This window comes from Nomascus leucogenys, chromosome 14, assembly GCF_006542625.1.
Source record: "Nomascus leucogenys isolate Asia chromosome 14, Asia_NLE_v1, whole genome shotgun sequence".
Taxonomy (NCBI): domain Eukaryota; kingdom Metazoa; phylum Chordata; class Mammalia; order Primates; family Hylobatidae; genus Nomascus; species Nomascus leucogenys.
The window spans coordinates 59280867-59300549 of NC_044394.1; the positions used below are offsets into that span (position 1 = coordinate 59280867).

At 47.4% G+C, this 19683-nt stretch overlaps 1 protein-coding gene across 1 annotated transcript in view; it reads left to right on the top strand.

Moving 5' to 3' along the window:
- Positions 1-15260: 15260 nt before the first annotated feature.
- HK2 (hexokinase 2) overlaps positions 15261-19683 on the top strand; it is a 59766-nt gene continuing 55343 nt past the window's right edge. The window contains exon 1 of the mRNA XM_003268711.4: positions 15261-15823. Within this exon, the coding sequence (XP_003268759.2) occupies positions 15761-15823 (63 nt within the window). The 5' untranslated portion in view covers positions 15261-15760. The remainder of the gene's footprint in view (positions 15824-19683) is intronic.

A 19683-nucleotide genomic window follows, 5' to 3' on the forward strand; every position in this document is an offset into this window, starting at 1 on the left:
TCTTGTTGTAACCAATAAGATGGGAATCCAAAATAAATTTTTCTTCCCAGATGGTCTCCCTGATGTTCCTAATGTTCCAACACTCTGATGTTCCAACACCATTTACTCGTTAATCCATCTTTTCCCTGATGACTTGAAAAACCAAAACTTTATCATATACTAAGCCACTACATGGCTCTGGGCTTTTTATTCTGTCCACTAGTCTGTCTAATCATGTCTGGTGTCATGTTTTAAACTCTTTAACCTCTATTATTATGTCAAACGGGTTACAACAGTTTTTAGGCTAGCGTTGGGGGTGGTATTGGTATCTGGCAAAGCTAACAGGGGGCTATATGGAGACTGAATCCTTAATTCTGGCCTAAATAACTCTTCATTCAGCTCATTGCCAACTACTATAAAACAGGTCCTGATACTTTTAAGGAACACTGGTCTGAGATGTCTAGACACCACATCCTGCTCTCAGTTAAGCCCCACAACCATCCTATGAGGTAATGTGTTCTTTGGATTATTTTAGTTTCAAGAAACAGACTCACTGAAGCTGGTTCAAATACTAAGAGATATTACACTGATATGTGTATATGGGAGACATGAATCTCAGCCATTTCATTAGAAGCCATGTCACAAGACCTCACAGGAATGTCTCTCTTTTATTTATTTATTTATTTTTATTTTATGATCTTGAATACTTGAATACAGTTTTTTTGTTTGTTTGTTTCTTGAGATGGAGTCTTCCTCTGTCTCCCAGGCTGGAGTGCAGTGGCCTGATCTTGGCTCACTGCAACTTCTGCCTCCTAGGTTCAAGCGATTCTCCTGCCTCAGCCTTCCGAGTAGCTGAGATTACAGGCACGCACCACCACACCCAGTTAATTTTTGTATTTTTAGCAGAGACGGGGTTTCACCATGTTGGCCAGGCTGGTCTCGAACTTTTGGCCTCAAGTGATCTGCTCGCCTTGGCCTCCCAAAGTGCTGGGATTACAGGCATGAGCCAACGTGCCCAGCCTTGAATACAGTTTTGAGACAGAGTCTGGCTCTCACCCAGGCTGGAGTGCAGTCGTGTGATCACTTCTCTCTGCAGCCTCAACCTCCCTGGCTCAAGTGGTCCTCCCACCTCAGCCTCCTGAGTAGCTGGGATTACAGGCATGCACCACCATGTCCTGCCAATTTTTGTATTTTTTGTAGAAATAGGATCTCCCTATGTCTGAAACTAGCCTGGGCTCAAGCAATCTACCTACCTCACCCTCCCAAAGTGCTGGGATTACAGGTGTGAGCCACTGCACCCAGCCTGAATAGATGTCTATTTAAAGACCTACTGGAAACATATTAGAATTCTAGCCTATGACAAGGGCTAGGAAGAAAAAAGGGTACAGGTATCAGGGTTGAAGGGTAAAAAGAAAAAAAATGAAAAGAAATAAACTAAAAATAGAGAGGCCCTCCCTGGGCAGATGACAGTGTGCTATGCATTAAAGAATAGTGAACCACTTACATCTGAGGACTTTTAAAAAATTGAAAGTCAAAATGTAAAACTCCAAATGTTGGGATATGAAAAGAGAAGTAGGAAATTAGATAGAGGAGAGCAAAAATGGGGCAATACAGGGAGGAGATGTAGGAGGAGGCAGATGACTGGAGGAGAACCAGCATTTCAGGTATTGTATCAGTCAGGATAAAATAGGTTATACTGAGTTAACAAATGACCTCAAATCTCAGTGGCTTAAAATTAAAAGGGATTCTTGCTACTTGTCCATTGCAGGTGGATGGGGACTCTCTTCCATGTTGTCCTCACTTAGGGATCCAGGATGACAAAGGCTCTGTCTCTGTGCTTCCATGATAGCCAAAGCTCAGCTTTTTGTGTGCACTTGCTCAATTTTTCATTGGCCAAAGCAAGTCACATGCCTGTATCTAACTATAAAGGGATATGATTATGCAATCCTACCATGAACTTAGAAGACTAGAAATATTTGGTGAATAGAACTAATGATCACTACAGGTAGTGACTATAGCTTTTAGGGATATGAGACATAGGGTGAATTAACCTGACTTTAAATGTTAGGACAGAACTCTGGGATGAAGTCATGTTGGCTCAGAATCAGCTGATGTCCACTGGGGAGTGGTTGAGTCCTGGTGACACCAGCTGTCTGTACCTGTTCTATAGGCATGAGTTAGTCCTCAAGGCCTTGCCAAAGGCTTAGCAATCAGTAATACACACATGCGTACACAATTCCTAGGATGGCATGTCAACCCTGATCTTTGCCCTAAAAAGCTGGTCTCTATAATAAATGATTTTGTTTTCAGTCTAAAGAGATAGTGGATAAGTAACTGTTGCAGAAAAAAAAAAAAAAAAAAGAACAGGGACATATTGTTCTTTTGGGTGTTTCAGCTGATACTTTAATCTTAACTCCCTGAGCTCCCATGTCCCCTTGGGATACCAAACAATGTCGCAAATGGGAGTAGCCAACCCCACATTTTCCTTGCTGGCTAAATCCTACCAATAGTGATGTCATGCTTTGCTCTCTGATAAGATTTAGAGAAGCAATTTTGGAATGTTCTCAGACTGGCCAGTAAGTAAGTGTCTCAAGGCCATTTTGAGTGACAGCCTTCTGGTTCTGCAGAAGTATAAATATTAAATAAAGAATGTTAGCCTCACTGGGTTCTGGGATGATAGAGCCATATAATCTATTGTAATTAGCCACCAATTTCTAAATTGTCTGTCTGGGTTACCCTGAAGGAGGCAGATGCTGAACCTCAGTAACTGTGAAGCACTGACATGGGGGACATTGCTGGCTGTCTACTATACCTCTTCTTCTCTCTAAAAACCCTAATATTGTTTGGGATCCATCAGATCACTAAGGGGAAGGTGACCCCATCCTCAGCTCTCGGGGTAGGTCCTGATTAGTCTAAGCCAGGGTGTTTCAGTCTCAGCACTGTTGACATTCTGAGCTGGATAATTCTTTGTTGTGGGGGCTATAGTAGGTATTAGAGGATGTTTAATAGCATCCCTGCCAGGGGCATGCCCCAGTGCAGTTTAACAGCCCAAAATACCTCCAGATATTGTCAAATGTTCCTAGGAGTCAAACTCTCACCCAGTTGAGAGCCATGGTATAAGCCCACCATGGTAATCCTTTTCCTCTTTCCAAGTAACTGGTTTAAAAATGGGTATGTGACAATTTGGCTAATGAGATTAAGGGGAAAGAAAGCTGCTGAGGGGTTTCAGGAAACATTTTTTTTTTCCTTATAAGAAACAGACTCAGGAGGAGATGGTGTCCTTCTCTTTCTCTGGATCTTGTTGTTTACATTCGAAACCTGGTCACACTGCAGTCACCTTAGCACCGGTTTGAAGATTAAGCCAACTCAGAGGGAGGCAGAGCCAAGAGATTCTCCGAGAAGCAGGGCCAGAGCCCTGATGCACCAGCCTGGAGCCTGGCCCACTGCTGGGCAGCTTTTTATTTGAAACAACAAATATCCTTATTGTTGGAGGCAGAGTGTCCTGTTACTTGCATGAGAATTGACATTCTAACTGAAGTCATTGAAAAGAAGTGTCACAGAGAGCGGTCCTGCTGGAGCTGCCAGAAACAGGGCCCTGGCTCATTCCTGGTGGGACAAGTGCCTTCCTAATTAGAAGCAATACATTGCTCATCTCTAAAGTGACAGGAGGTTAGGAAATTAACTTGGGTTTTGGCAAGTTCATAAGAAGGAAACTGAGCTCCCACTGTCTGGAGGGGAGGGATGAGGCAGCTATGAAGATAAGAAGCAGATGCTACTTATGCAGGAAGAGATACCAGCTCAGAGAAATGCAAAGGGATCAAACTAGTGCTTAGGGGGTGGAGGAGTCAGATTTAGATGCTAAGACTGACACTAACTCAACAGCTCTCCCAAACTCTGAAACCAAAACACTCGCAGTCATGTGAGAGTCCTGGTTTTTACCACTGGCTGCACTTTGGAATTGCCTGGTGAGCTTTAAAAATGTTGACGCCTTGGTCCCACCCACAGAGTTACTTATGTATTGGACTGGGGTGTGGCCTGGATATAATCTTTTTAATTTTTAAATTATAATTTTTTGTGGATTCAGATGTCTCTACTACTCTTGTCCTTTCTACTCAATTGTGCTGCCTTCACACCAGTAGGTCCTTTTCTTAATTTACTTCAATTTTGTGTGTGTGTATGTGAAGAGATAATGCTTGTGACTCGTACAAGACTATACAATAAGATCTCTCTCCCATGCCTGTCTCCCAGTCCCCTAATTCTTCCACCTAGAAGATAGTTTATGACTATACACAGGTATATGTTTATTTTATTTTCAGTTACTCTGTATATACCAATGGTGACTTCCTATGCACATTGTTCTACATCCCCTTTTTAAACTTAACTGTATTTTATAGATCATTCTATATTAATATTTTGAGAGCTTCTTTTTATTTAATGTGATGGCAAGTTAATTTTGTGAGTATGCTGTAAGCTACCTAACCAGTCCCCAAATGATAGCATTTAGCATGGTCTCAGTCTTTCTATGGCAAAGGATGTTGCAATGAATAACCTTACACAGCATGTGTGGGTGTACCCATAAGAAAAATGGAGGCCGGGCGCAGTGGCTCATGCCTGTAATCCCAGCACTTTGGGAGGCCAAGGCAGGCAGATCATGAGGTCAGGAGATCGAGACCATCCTGGCTAACACGGTGAAACCTTGTCTCTACTAAAAATATAAAAAAATTAGCCGGGCGTGGTGGCGGGCGCCTGTAGTCCCAGCTACTCGGGAGACTGAGGCAGGAGAATGGTGTGAACCCGGGAGGCGGAGCTTGCAGTGAGCCAAGATTGCGCCACTGCACTCCAGCCTAGGCGACAGAGTGAGACTCCGTCCCAAGAAAAAAAAAAAAAAGGAGCAGCTTCTGAGGTTCAAGTGTACAAGAGTCTACAAAATAAATTCTCTTATTTGGCTGGGCGCGGTGGCTCATGCCTGTAATCCCAGCACTTTGGGAGGCCGAGGCAGGTGGATCACCTGAGGTCAGGAGTTCAAGACCAGCCTGGCCAACCTGGTGAAACCCCATCTTTACTAAAAATAAAAAATTAGCCAGGCGTGGTGGCACATGCCTGTAATCCTAGCTACTAGGGAGGCTGAGGCAGGAGAATTACTTGAACCTGGAAGGCAAAGGTTACAGTGAGCCGAGATCGCCCCACTACACTCCAGCCTGGGCAATAAGAGCAAAACTCTGTCTAAAAAAAAAAAAAAAAGAAAAAGAAGAAAGAAAAATGGGATTGCTGGGTCAAAGGGCAGGTGTACTTATAATTGATAGTGTCAAACTGACCTCATGGAGGCTGTGTTCTCCCACCTACAATGTATTCTTCCATTATAATAGTGAACAAGACACAATGCTTGGGAACTTAAACTGTACAAGGAACTCAGAAGGCTAGAATAAGTAGAGAAGGTTAACAGTGCTTCACGAATTTCATTTCCTCTTAGGGAAATCTGTTTACTTTAAAGAGTGTCTGTTTCCCTGTGGTAAGGTATGTTGTCATTATTTGATTTTTGTTCAGCTGATGGGCAAAAAATGGTAAGTCAATATGGTTTAAATTTGCATTCATCATTATTCTGGGTGATGTTAATTATCTTTTCATATATCAAATAGTCATTTGTTCCTTTCGTGTTAACTCTCTAATGTGTCCCTTACTTAAGGGTTGGATTTCTTTTTCTTAGTAATTTGAAAAGGCTCTTTTATATAGCAGGAAACTGAGCCTTTTGTTTCTGATATATATTTCTGTCTAGGTTGTTTTTTGACATTGCTTAATAGAGACTCCTTTGTGGGTCTTTTATGACCCTTAGGTTTTTAGTCTTAGAAATGGCTTCACCAGTCTAATATTTTTTATTTATTTATTATTATTATTTTTTTTGAGACGGAGTCTCACTGTGTCACCCAGGGTGGAGTGCAATGGCGCGATCTCGGCTCACTGCAAGCTCCGCCTCCCAGGTTCACACCATTCTCCTGCCTCAGCCTTCCGAGTAGGTGGGACTACAGGCGCCCGCCACCACACCCAGTTAATTTTTTGTATTTTTAGTAGAGACGGGGTTTCACCGTGATAGCCAGGATGGTCTCCATCTCCTGACCTCGTGATCCGCCCGCCTCGGCCTCCCAAAGTGCTGGGATTACAGGCGTGAGCCACCACACCCGGCCAATTTATTTATTATTTTTTTTATCACCAGTATAATATTTAAAAAGCAAATGAACAAGCTTCTTGCTATGGTTTGCAGAAATTTTGGGGGTAGTCCTACTTGTTTACTTTTCCACAGGAACATTATAATCAGCCTGGTTTCTTTTTAAGTTCATTATTTTTACGTGGATTGCATTTAAAATTTACAGATTAACCTAAGAGGAGGTGAAATTCATGAAGTACTGTTGGGACTCCCTATTTGTCCTAGTTTTCTTCTGAGTTCATTGCACAGTTGAAGTCCCCAGGAATTTAATATTTTTTTCCCACTATTATAATAGGAGAAAAGATGCCATTAACGTCTTAAAAAAATTTTTTTTTTAAAGACAGGGTCTCACTCTAGCGCCCAGTCTGGTGTGCAGCGCCTCCATCACAGCTCACTGCAGCCTTGAACTCTTGGGCTCACGCGATCCTCCCAGAGGCCTCAGCCTCTAGAGTAGCTGGGACTACAGATGCACACCGCCATGCCTGGCTAATTTTTAAATTTTGTGTAGAGATGGGAGTATTGCTATGTTGTCCAGGCTGATCTTGAACAATTGGCCTCAAGTTGTCCTCCCACCTTGGCCTCCCAAAATGCTGAGATTGTAAACATGAGCAACTGCACCCAGCCCTCATTAACATCTTTTGATTATTAATTTGGCATCAGGATTATTAAAAGCTCTTCAGGTGATTCTGATACAGTGAGTGGACAAGGAGCAGGAAGGGAGGGATAAGCTGGGCGTGGTGGCTCACGCCTGTAATCCCAGCACTTTGGGAGGCCGAGGCAGGTGGATCACAAGGTCAGGAGATCAAGACCATCCTGGCTAACACAGTGAAACCCCGTCTCTACTAAAAATACCAAAAAAACAAAAAATTAGCTGGGCGTGGTGGCAGGCACCTGTAATCCCAGCTACTCGGGAGGCTGAGGCAGGAGAATGGCATGAACCCGGGAGGCGGAGCTTGCAGTGAGCCGAGATCGCGCCACTGCACTCCAGCCTGGGTGACAGAGCGAGACTCTGTCACAAAAAAAAAAAAAAAAAAGGAAGTGAGGGATACTCTGGGTCAGCTGGCTGTAATCCAGGAAGAAGTATTTTGTCACTGATATTGTTTAAAATTGCCAGCCTATGGTGATAATTAAAAAAACCAGACAGGGTAAGGATTTTATTATTGTTTATAAATTCTCTGCAGCAAGGCACCCATCATTGCCTGTACCCAGGGCCAACCACTCACTCCCCTTGGTACAGCCTGTTCCAAAGAGCAGTCAAGGTTGAAAAGCATTGTCTTGGAGTCTTCCAATTCTCTCCCACGTCTCTCCGCATTCAATCACTTCATGTGTCCTGTTCAAGCTACCTCTTACATTTTCTTCACTTCTTTCCCCTCTTCTCTGTCCTTCTGCCATGAGTCTAGTAGAGGCCTCCAGCATCTTTTTGCAGGACTCTGGTTTCACTCTCTACTAATCTATCTTCCACATTGCTTCCAGCCAAGATACTGTGTCTTTAAGCACTGATGGGATTCTATTACCTCCCATCCTTTCAGCTGAGCCCTGTCTACTTGCCCAGCATCCTTCCTGCCATTCCCCAGTAAAATTATCTCTCTAGACCAGAGCACTGCATTTCCGTTTGGAACAAACCGGTCTCTCCCATGTACCTGAGACTCCACATTTGCTAGTCTTGACACCTGGACTTTTTTTTCTTCTATTTTTTTTGAGACAGAGTCTCCCTCTGTTGCTCAGGCTAGAATGCAGTGGCGTGATCTCAGCTCACTGCAACTTCTGCCTCCTGGGCTCAAGCAATTCTTCTACCTCAGCCTCCCAAGGAGCTGGGATTACAGGCACCCACCACCATGCCTGGCTAATTTTTGTATTTTTAGTAGAGATGGGGTTACACCATGTTGGCCAGGCTGGTCTTGAACTCCTGACCTCAAGTGATCCAGACACCTGGGCTTTTAATCATTGAGTTCTTATAGAATAGGGGACTTGATATTACAAGCAGTGTGTTTAGAAAACTAGATTCAGGATCTACTAGGTACCAGGCTCTGAACTAAAGATTTTGCCCATTCTACATCATGATATCCACTGTGCTGATGAGGAAACTAGGGCGCAGAAAAGCCCAAGACCACAGTGTTTCCATGCCAGCCTCAGCATGCCACCATGCCCTTCTCATGCAGATTGTTGGAGGGGTATACCTATGGCTCTATGTCCATTAGGATGAGAAGATCAGGCATGACAGCCTTCACGTTTGGGATGGCCTTGGATGGGACCCCCTGGCAATATTTCACAGTGGCATTTTCCTTATCTTCTGTGACACTGACGGCATCTGTGGACAGGTGCTGGATTACACCTTGTGTGTGGAGAGGATAAATCATCCAGCTCCGTGTCAACTGATTTATAGTCAGATTTCCTGGTGCTGATTTGCCTCCTGACTACTTTTCCCCTGAATTTAACTTCAATCAAGTACAGATGTCTTATTTTTTAATCTTTCTGATATATTTTGGATGCCATAAAGCCAGTTTGTCTAAGGGCATTTTAAACTTAGCACATTCAGTGACTATTGTGAGTGGTGGAGGTTTGTCAGGCTTTGGGACTGGCTAGCCCCTTTGAACATCTTTCTTATGTTTTGGAACTTTTCTGCATTATGGCTCCTCACCCCCTGAGCCCATTTTCCCAGATTTTCTTGCAGCGAGGGCCTGGGAATGTGATCCAAGCTCTGCCAACCAGCTGTAAAGTGCCAATTTGGAAATAAATACCATAAAAAAGGAGGTGCCATGCAGAATTCCTTTTATCAAGGGTGCTGAGAGACAGATATTCAGCTGTCAAAGGTGGCTGTGGCACCTCCAGGCTAAATAGCATCCCATGTTCAGTGTCACGAGTGTGGGCAGAGATGCCAGCCCAGTAGCCATAGCAATAGCATCTCCCCTGGCAGAGTTTAGTGGTATAACTCGAGCATCACTCTTGGCTCAGTTAGCCTCTGAGCCTGATCCTCTGGCCCTCCTGAAGAGCCTGCAAGGGACTTAAATATTCTTCAGTAAACTCATTTTTGGTATAAATTAGCTTGAATGGGTTTTGTCTGCAACTGTGACAGATAAAGTGGGGTGTTGTGTATCTATGTGGCTTCCACTTTTCTATTTTAACTGCTTTCCAATGTCTTTCTTTCCCAATCCCTCAAATACATACATTATAGCTGAACTATGAAACATAGGGCACAGTATTAAATGTAATAGGATGCATAGACTCATGAGTATTTACATGCAGGGCAGGCCCACCCTCAGTCTTAAAATTTTCTACATAATACCATCACTTATGATATGCTGCAAACTTGATAAATCCTAATTAGAAAAAGGAATATTTGGCAGTTGGAGGTCATTTGGCAAAGTGGTCTCTTCCCAGGACATAGCTCCCTGAAGCCTGATGGCTAGGCTCAGGTCAGTCATATGTGGAACCAGCACCAGCAGTAGCCTTGTGTAAGATCAGGAAGCTGCATTTGCATCTGTCAGACCACCCTTGGCCAACTCTAGCCTGTGGCTGTGTATCTTCCTCCTTCAGAACTCCACCATGTATAAAGACAGATACATGTTTGGCTCCTAATGATAGGCTTTTCTATTCTGTAATATTTGTTTCATGTGTTCATTTATATCTCTGACTAAACAGTTAATCCCTCAGGTGCAAGACCCACATTTTGTGTTTCTTTTTGTATTTCACTTTGAGGAGAGTGTCCTGAACACTGTAAGGGTTTACTAATCTTTGCTGATTGATTTCCTTCCTAGGGCTGTGGAATATAAATTACATGACCGTCTGTCTCTTCAATTTTCAACATCTCTGTGTCTGTGTGTGTATACACGTGCATGTATGTATGTGAGAGAGAGAGATATGAGATTCAATAAATAATAAACTTGAGGAATGGAGTTTGGAGGCAGAAGAACCACAGAAACAAGTCAGCCTTATGTGGGTAGCCTCCCCTCAGTTTGTCGTGTATCAACTGGGGTTTATAACAATATATATATATTTTTTTGAGACCTGTCTCGCTCTGTGCCCTAGGCTGAAGTGCAGTGGTGTGATCTCTGCTCACTGCAAGCTCCGCCTCCCGGGTTCACGCCATTCTCCTGCCTCAGCCTCCTGAGTAGCTGTGACTACGGGCGCCCACCACCATGCCCGGCTAATTTTTTTGTATTTTTAGTAGAGATGGGGTTTCACCGTGTTAGCCAGGATGGTCTTGATTTCCTGACCTCATGATCCGCCCGCCTCGGCCTCCCAAAGTGCTGGGATTACAGGCGTGAGCCACTGTGCCTGGCCTATAACAATACTTATTCCAACCACCTCCCAGGATTCCTGGGAACTTTGTAAGAGATAACATGTACTTAAAGTTCTTTGTGATTATTATCCGGTTCACATGAAATGGGACCACAGAGGGGAGTGGAGAAGAGGCATTAAAATTAGTGTGTGAAGAAAGGATCATTGCTGACCCAACCCCACTGGCTTTGGTTCTACCTGCCTGGAGACAATGCATTTCGTAGCACCAGGCTATTGAATTTTCATCTAATTTTAGGCAGCAGGCATCCTCCTCTTCATTTCCCTCCACCCATCCCAGCCAAAGCCATCAGTTCTACCTCTGACTTCACAATACCTAAACCCATAACCTTCCTCCCTGCCCCACTCTCATCTTGGCTTAGGTCCTAGTCTTACCTTATAGCTTCTGCCTCTTTCTGCCTTTGGTCTCTGACCTCTTTCCCTCCCCATCCACATGGAGGGCAGTTATGGCCCTGAAAAAGCAAACACAATTGTATAATTTCCTGCTTTGAGAATCTTTGGGCCGGGTGTGGTGGCTCATGTCTATAATCCCAGCACTTTGGGAAGCTGAGATGGGCGATCATTTGAGGTCAGGAGTTTGAGACCAGCCTGGCCAACATGGCAAAACCTGTCTCTACTAAAAATATAAAAATTAGCTGGGCATGGTGGTGAGTGCCTTTAATTTCAGATACTTGGGAGGCTGAGGCAGGAGAATTGCTTGAACCTAGGAGGCGGAGGTGGCAGTGAGCCGAGATTGTGCCACTGCACCCCAGCCTGGGCGATAGTGCAAGACCCCATCTAAAAAAAACAAACAACAAACAACAAACAAACAAAGAATCTTTGTTAAATATCTAAGTCTATATATTTATGGTGTGTCTATATCTGAAGAGGGAAGCCCAGTTATGAGGCTATTCCAGTCAGGTGAGAGATATTGGGTGTATGATCTACGGTAGACAGAGAAATGGGAAAAGATTTGGGAAGTAATATATAAAACTATAAACTCTATGTGTGTGTGTGTTGTTACACAACATGTGAACAGTAGTCATCTCTAAGATTCTTCTATGAATTCATTCAATAAATGTTTATTGCATGTCTGCCATGCGTCAGGCACCATTTTATTTTATTTTATTTTATTTTTTTTTGAGACAGAGTCTCGCTCTCTCGCCCAGGCTGGAGTGCAGTGGCGCAATCTCGGCTCACTGCAAGCTCCGCCTCCCGGGTTCACGCCATTCTCCTGCCTCAGCCTCTCCGAGTAGCTGGGACCACAGGCGCCCGCCACCACGCCCGGCTAATTTTTTTGTATTTTTAGTAGAGACGGGGTTTCACCGTGGTCTCGATCTCCTGAACTCATGATCCGCCCGCCTCGGCCTCCCAAAGTGCTGGGATTACAAGCGTGAGCCACCGCGCCCGGCCTCGTCAGGCACCATTTTAGGCACTGCAAACATGAAGGAATGACATAGACACAGACCCTGCCATCTTTTAGCTTATCATCTATTGAGGAGAGGAAGAACATAGCGAAAATAAATAGGAAATCAACTAGGGCCAAGTGATAGTGACTTGGGGAACTATTTGAGATAAACTGGTCAAGGAAAGGCTTCTGATGAGGTAGAAGGTGGGGACTTGACTCTGGAGGTGGGGGCTAAGACTCGGGACCAGACTCTAGATTAGAGTTCCAGATTTAACACCTGGAAGTCACTGCCCCTTTCCATGGCAATGACTCAACAACCCATTACCAACCTTTTTCTAGAAATTTCTGTATAATCTGCCCCTTAATTTGCATGTTAACTAAAAGTGGGTAGACATATGAGTGCAGAACTGCCTCTGAGCTGCTACTCTGGGCACACGGCCTATGGGGTAGCCCTGCTCTGCAAAGACCAGTGCCTCTGCTCCTGATGTACACTGCCACTTCAATATAAGCTGCTGTCTAATGCCACCCGCTTGCCCTTGAATTTTTTTTTTTTTTTTTTTTGAGGTGGAGTCTCTTTCTGTTGCCCAGGCAGGAGTGCAGTGGTGCGATCTTGGCTCACTGCAAGCTCTGCCTCCTGGGTTCACGCCATTCTCCTGCCTCAGCCTCCCGAGTAGCTGGAACTACAGGAGCCCGCCACCAGGCCTGGCAAATTTTTTGTATTTTTTTTTAGTAGAGACGGGGTTTCACCGTGTTAGCTAGGATGGTCTTGATCTCCTGACCTCGTGATCCGTCAGCCTTGGCCTCCCAAAGTGCTGGGATTACAGGCGTGAGCTACCGTGCCCAGCCTCCCTTGAATTCTTTACTGGGTGAAGCCAAGAATCTTCCCAGGCTAAGTCCAAATTTTGGGGCCTGCCTGCCCTGCATCACGAGGAGGTATCTGAGTGGAACCTCAATGAGGTGGAAGAATGAGTTGGAGACAGGCCTGGAGAAGAATATTCTAGATAGAAGGAAAAGGAAGAGCAAAGACCCTTGGGTGAGAAAGAGTTTGCATTTTTGAGGAAAGCATGCTAGTGTGAATGCCAAGCAGTGTTCTGTGGGAAGATCTCAGGAGGTGTCTAAGGGCATGGAGAGAAGTGGTCAGATGCAGGGTCTGTTTTACAGGTGGAATTAACTACTTGCTGATAGATTGACTGGCTGTGAGGGTGAGTGGCAAGAAGGAATCGAAGATGAGTTAGGGTGGATGGCGATGCCATTTGCTGAGACAACTGGGAAAGAAAAAGATCTGGGAAAAAAAGTTGAGTTCAGCTTTGGACATGTTAAGTGTGATATGCTAGTTACTTCAGTGGAGATGACAAATGGCAAGCTGGAGAAATAAGCCTGCAACTCCAGGAGAGGTCCTCGCTGTAGATTTACTATTGTGAGTCATCAGCATGCAGATGATATAACAGTCATGGGGCTAGGAAGTTAGTTTCTCCTCAGGGAGTTTGAAACTGTAACTAGTTCAGAGAAGAGGGTGGAGGGAAGGCCCGAATACCCCAGCATTTACCAATAGAGCAAACAGAGACTCAGGAGCCTGGGGAGTGAGGTTAGCCGGAAACCAGCAGAGTGGAGAACTGGTGCTCTTACTGAGCGAGGAAGGTGTGTCCAGATGGAGGATGTGATTAACTGTCCTCAACATCCCGAGAGGAGGAGTAACACAAGGGCAGGGAAGAGAAGAGAATGCAAGATTTGGCAACATGTAGGTCATTATGATGACTATGACAAAAGCAGTTTGAGCTCAATTCTGTCTGGAGTATAGGGAAGGAGGGTTGAGGACGTGCGTTTTGAAGGGTACATAGTTCTCAAGAAGTTTTGCTGAGCACATCTGTAACCCCAGCTATTTGGGACGCTGAAGTGGGAGGACTGCTTGAGCCCAGGAGTTCAAGACCAGCCTGGGCAACATATCGAGTCCCTGCTTTAAAAAAAAAAAAAGGAAGTTTAGCTGAGAGGCTAGATGGATCATGATTTTTATTTTTCCTGTTTATCCATATATTATTTTTCAACAATGAGTATTGATTACTTATATAATAATTTTAAGCCTGTACACATTGCAGACAGCACTCCACTGTTTGAGAGAAAAACTCCTCCTCAGTAGAACATGGCAGACCTTCATATTCCTTCCCTGAACCTTTTCCAACCTTAGGCTTGCCATTCTCCACCAGCGCTAATGTCATGTCTCTTGAAATCAGTATTTCATTCTTGCCAGTTTCCACTGTGTGTTTAAATTTGGAGTCTGGTGTCTAGCATTAGCTGGGGTTGGGGCTTCCACTCCTCTCAGCATTGGTAAGCCCCCTCACCCACCCCATCCCATGTTCAATCATCCAGTTACACACTTACCTTCTACCCAGTTCATTCACATCATCAGTCCCAGAGCTGCAGAGATGCTCTTTTTCTACCTCCTACTTCTCTGGCTCTTAGAGAGGCAGCATGGGATAATGGGGCAAGCGAATAGGGCCTTAAAGTAGAGGGACAGGGGTTCTCTTCCCTATCTGCCACTTATTAGCTATGTGACCTCGTGCAAGTCTCTTTTTGAGACAGGGTCTCCCTCTGTCACCTAGGCTGGAGTACAGTGGTATGATCATAGCTCACTGCAGCCTCGAACTCCTGGGATCAAGCTATCCTTCCACCTTAGCCTTCTGAGCAGCAGGGCCTACAGGCACACGTCACTATGCCCGGCTGATTTAGTTATTTTTATTTGGGAAGATGGGGGTCTCACTATGTCGCCCAGGCTGGTCATGAACTCCTGGTCTCCAGCAACCCTCCAACCTTGGGCTCCCAAAGTGCTGGGATTACAGGTGTGAGCCCTGGCCTTGCCTCAATTTCCTCATCTGTAAAACGGGGTTCGTGAAACTCACATCCTATCAGTGGTGTGAAGGATGGGCCGACTCTTGTACTGTCTGCTCTAGTACGATCAGCAGCTAAGGCGGCTCACTTTCTGGCCGTGCTACAATAGGTAAGAACTAGGATGCTTTAGACGTGTGACTGGGCAGTGGGAGCCCCTCACGTGATCCCGAGATGCCAGACGGTGTCTCTCCGCACAGGGTGTGTGCTGGTCCACTGGCCCGTTTTTCCAGTCGCCCCACACCCCGGGTCCGCGATCACGCTCTCCCCACCCATAGCCGAGCCTGACGCGGCGGTGGCTCATGCGCCTTTCCGTCCCAGCCTTTAGCCACGGACCACACGTCCCATCTCAGGCGCCCCGCCCCTCCCCCTCCCCCGCCCCCGGCGCGCCTCCCCAGGCTGCCGGCTCCGGTGTCTGAGCGGCCGCGCCCGCGAGCCGTGAGCGATGATTGGCTGCGCCGCCGCGGCGGGCGGCCCGCGGGCGCACACACCCTCCCCGCGCAGCCAATGGGCGTACGCACGTCACTGGCCCGGAGGCCCGCGGGCCGGCAGCCCCTCAATAAGCCACATTGTTGCATGAAACTCCGGCGCAGGAGTCCCGGGCTGCCGCTGGCAACATCGTGTCACCCAGCTAAGAAAATCTGCGGGCCGGAGCCACGCCCTGTGAATCGGAGAGGTCCCACTGCCCGAGTGGAGCCGGGCTGAGATTCCTCTCAAGTTGAGCCTCAGTGATCCTGTGGCCGAAGTTAGCGCCTTGACGTGGGACAACCGGACACGTCGCCAGGAGAGAACTGAGGCGCCTTCTAGCAGTTGTGACGCCAAAATCACGTCTCTGGAGACCCGCGCCCTCCGCCAGCCGGGCGCACTCTCGCCGGTAGCCTTCTTTGTGCGCCGTCCGGACTCCCAGCTCCCGGCCGGGCAGCCGAGCCCCAGCACAAAGCAGTCGGACCGCGCCGCTCGCCTCCCCGCTCGCGCCCCCGCCTCGGTTTCCCAACTCTGCGCCGTCGGGCCGCGGCAGGATGATTGCCTCGCATCTGCTTGCCTACTTCTTCACGGAGCTCAACCATGACCAAGTGCAGAAGGTAAGTAAGTCAGCGCGGGCGGGGCGGCAGGCTGGGCTCTGGCAAAGTGGCGTGGCCTCCAGCAGTCTCTTCTTCGACCCTGCGGGGACCCGCTTCCTCCCTACTCGGGGCCTGGGACGCGGAAAAAGTTTGGGCAGCCGGGCGCCAGAAGCCACGTCCGCTAGGCACAGCCGGCGAGTGCGCGCGGGCGGGGAGCCGAGGTCGCGCTCCGCCTGGCGCCCTCCCTCCCTGAGCTCCGGCACGCGCTCACGCTGTCTCTCCCAGCCCCTTTTTCCCTGTTACTGGAGTGGCGGGTCGCCCCGCAGGTAGTCACGGATTGCTGCACCCACGTGGGAGGGAGCCCCCTTCTGCAGCGCGAGTTCCGGCGAGAGCACGTGGAGAGAATCGTGGCTGCGGGAGGCTGCTCCGCTGCCGCGTGGGGCCGCCGGGGGCCGTCCGCGCTCGCGGACCGCGTGTAGGAGACGAGCGGTTCCCTTCTCCTTCCCCGCGGCCCTGCGGGGGTGGGCTCGGGGAGAAGCTGACCCGGGAAGGAGTAGGAAAGGGGCAGAGGAACTCCGCCCGCCGCGCCCCCTCCCCGGAACTGTGGCTCCCGGAACTGAGGCTCGGCGAGGGGCGTCCCCCATTAACCCCCGCCCCTCCAAATCAGCCTCGGGACCGCCCAGCCTCGTGTCCTCAGGGTCTGCCTCCGAGTAAGGGGAGGACTTTGGTTGTTACTTTCTGGTTTGCCCCAAAAGTTACTCGGAGAGGGCCAACCCGCCGCGTTTCTGGATTGCTTGAGATTCTTGAGATTTATGTCCTTCCGAAAACAAGCTTTTTTCCCCTTAAGCCTCGACCTGTCCCCACCTCGCTCTCCGCAGCTCCCTACGGCTGAGCGCTCACCGCGGCCGGGTCATTTACATAAGAAAGAGCCTCGGGCCAAGCCGGGAATCTCTCATTCCCCGCCTCGGGGTATGGGGGTGGGGATGGGGCCGGGCAGGGCCAGGGGCACACTCAGAATTGAGTTTCTGAAATGCCCGGGATTAGGGGATTGGCTCCTGGCCCAGGCCTGGGCTACGATTTGAGGTAGGGGACAAGTTAGGAAGGGATTAGCGGGAGGGAGGTTGTTTTAGAGCTGTGAGGCAACTGAGCGTTGCTCAATTACATACTTGGAATTTCAATATCTGTTGGGAACACATTTTTGGGAAAATGTCTTGCCATTACCGTTCTGTGCGACAACCTGCTCATATTCCCATTCTGGCGGTCCCGAGGGCATAGGAGGCATATTATGTAGTGATGGCGCGTGAACCTCCAAGAAAAGCAGGAGTTACCCAGCCTCAAGTCTGGAGGAGCGAGCAGAGGCGGTTGGTTTACTAGGGTTTTACTATTTGTAAATGGCTGTTATTCTCTAATTCCTAGGATGTGGCTCTGTACCTTGATTCAGTTTACTTAAAAACGTGCCTTTGAGCTGGCAGGATCTTGGTAACTTCTCAATTTCTAAGAACTCCTGGGGAAGGCTATCATCTCTTGGCCAAGTCCTAAAATACACAGTGGAGCATCATTAATCTCAGGGAGTTCTTCTCCTTTGGGTATTACCCCAGGACATTTGAATCCTTGCATAAATTTACTCTTCCTCAATCCAGAGGAGGGCACTAGGGTTGGAACCCCGTTGGAGTTAATACCACTCTCAATCTTGGAATGGGGGTCATCTCTCTGACCCCAGAATGGAACGGGAATTAACCAGGGTATCTGGAAATGAGTTGTAATCCCTGTCTTGTGGTTTATTAACCATAGCACCCTGAGCCTCTTTGGACAGCCCATTTCTTTTTGTAAAATGCAATAATAACAGTAGGCTTGTCCACTTTATGGAGTTGCAATGATTAAGCACTGCATTGTGCAACTGTCATTCCTGTAGGCTTCTTTTCTCTACCCTTTCAGCCACCTGTCAGTTTGAGAAGTGTCCCTGAGGACCCTTGGGTGTATTTCCTCTAAACTACCAATAGGGGCAGAATTGAATCAGGCCTTTAACTCAGTAGTTGTCAGAACCTGGGATTTGACTCCCAGCTTAGGTGAGCAAAGCTGTTTGATTCCAGTGGCAGTTACACAGAAAGCAGAGAAAGACTCAGAGAGTATCTTGGAACCATCTTTCTGAGCTGCCATTGGAAAGAAGAATTAAGAGGGAAGAATGAAAATTTAGTATAACTTTAGAGTCTTTTGAAAAGACCTTTTGATTTGGACCCTTCTGAAATCCCCTTGTGATAAGATAATCTTACATATTCTGGGTTGTAGTCTGAGGACATGGAAGGACAAGGAAGTGACCTGCCCAGTGAGGTCAGTTGTCGTCTCCTGATGGACAAGCCCAGTGTTTTGGGGCATTAGAGATGAGAATAAGGGTTATTTGCTCACTTTTGCCAGTTGACACTTTGGAACTCAGGAGTGACTGCAGAGCACCTACTGTGTACCTGGCACTGTTCTAAGCTCTTTAGGTATGTCAGCATATTAACATTCAAATCAATCCCATGAGATGAAGACTGATTGTTATTAGCATCCTTGTTTAACTGAGGCCCAGGGGTAACTTGCCCAAGGTCACCAGCTTTTCTGTAGGAGCTGGGAATCGAAGCTATGCATTTGGCTTTAGAGCACCACGCTCTTGAGCACATACTCACCTGTCTCTGGGGAACGTGAGCAGGCTTCTGGCCTGGGCCTGTGCCCACTCCTGGCTGCTGGTAGCACCCCCACCCATCATGACCACAGATGGAACTAGCTCTTCTGTTGGTTTGATCAGTGGCACCAGTACCCTCTGGCTATTCCAGCTGAGAGTCCTGGATTCATTTTTGTTTTCGAGACGGAGTCTCGCTCTGTCGCCCAGGCTGGAGTGCAGTGGCGCGATCTCGGCTCACTGCAAGCTCCGCCTCCTGGGTTCACGCCATTCTGCCTCAGCCTTTCCGAGTAGCTGGGACTACAGGCGCCCGCCATCACGCGGAGATGACGGGGTTTCACCGTGGTCTCGATCTCCTGACCTCGTGATCCGCCCGCCTCAGCCTCCCAAAGTGCTGGGATTACAAGCGTGAGCTACCGCGCCCGGCTCTGGATTCATTTTCATCAACTCTCTAACTTTGTCAACTGGTTACTTTGGAGGCCTGCTAAGGGTGTCCCTAAAACTCTTTCTGGAGCCAGACTGGATCATTTCAGGAGCTCTCTACAGCTCTTAATTGCCTCCTGCTTCTACCCCCCAGCTTAGCCCCATCTTCCTCTCCATCTTTTCATTCCTCTGTCCTGCCTGTTCACACTAGGTCCTTTTGCCCTTGCCTTTTTTTTTTTTTTTTTTTTGAGACACAGTCTCACTCTGTCACCAGGCTGGAGTGCAGTGGCGCTATCTTGGGTTAGTGCAACCTCTGCCTCCCAGATTCAAGTGATGCTCCTGCTTCAGCCTCCCGAGTAGCTGGGACTACAGGCATGCGCCACCATGCCCAGTTATTTTTTGTATTTTTAGTAGAGACAGAGTTTCACCATGTTGGCCAGGATGGTCTCCATCTCCTGACCTTGTGATCCGCCTGCCTCAGCCTCAGAATTTTAATGTTTTTTTAAGAACCTACAGTGAGTGCAAGGCCCTCTGAGTGTGATGTGGGAGACAGAAACCCAGACACTTTTCAGTTGTCTAGAGAGAGAAGGCTCCAGGAAGAGATAATTTATGGCCACTAAGTCAAAAGAGTGAATTACCATGGGAGGGGCTGGAGTTAGAGGCCTCAAGGAACCTTGGCACATTTTGGACACCTACCGTGTGCCATTAGTCCACACATATGGTATTAGAGTATCAAGAGTAAATTGCTGATTGAAACCTTAATAATATTATTTTTGTCTATGTTAATTTTGATTGGGCAAAC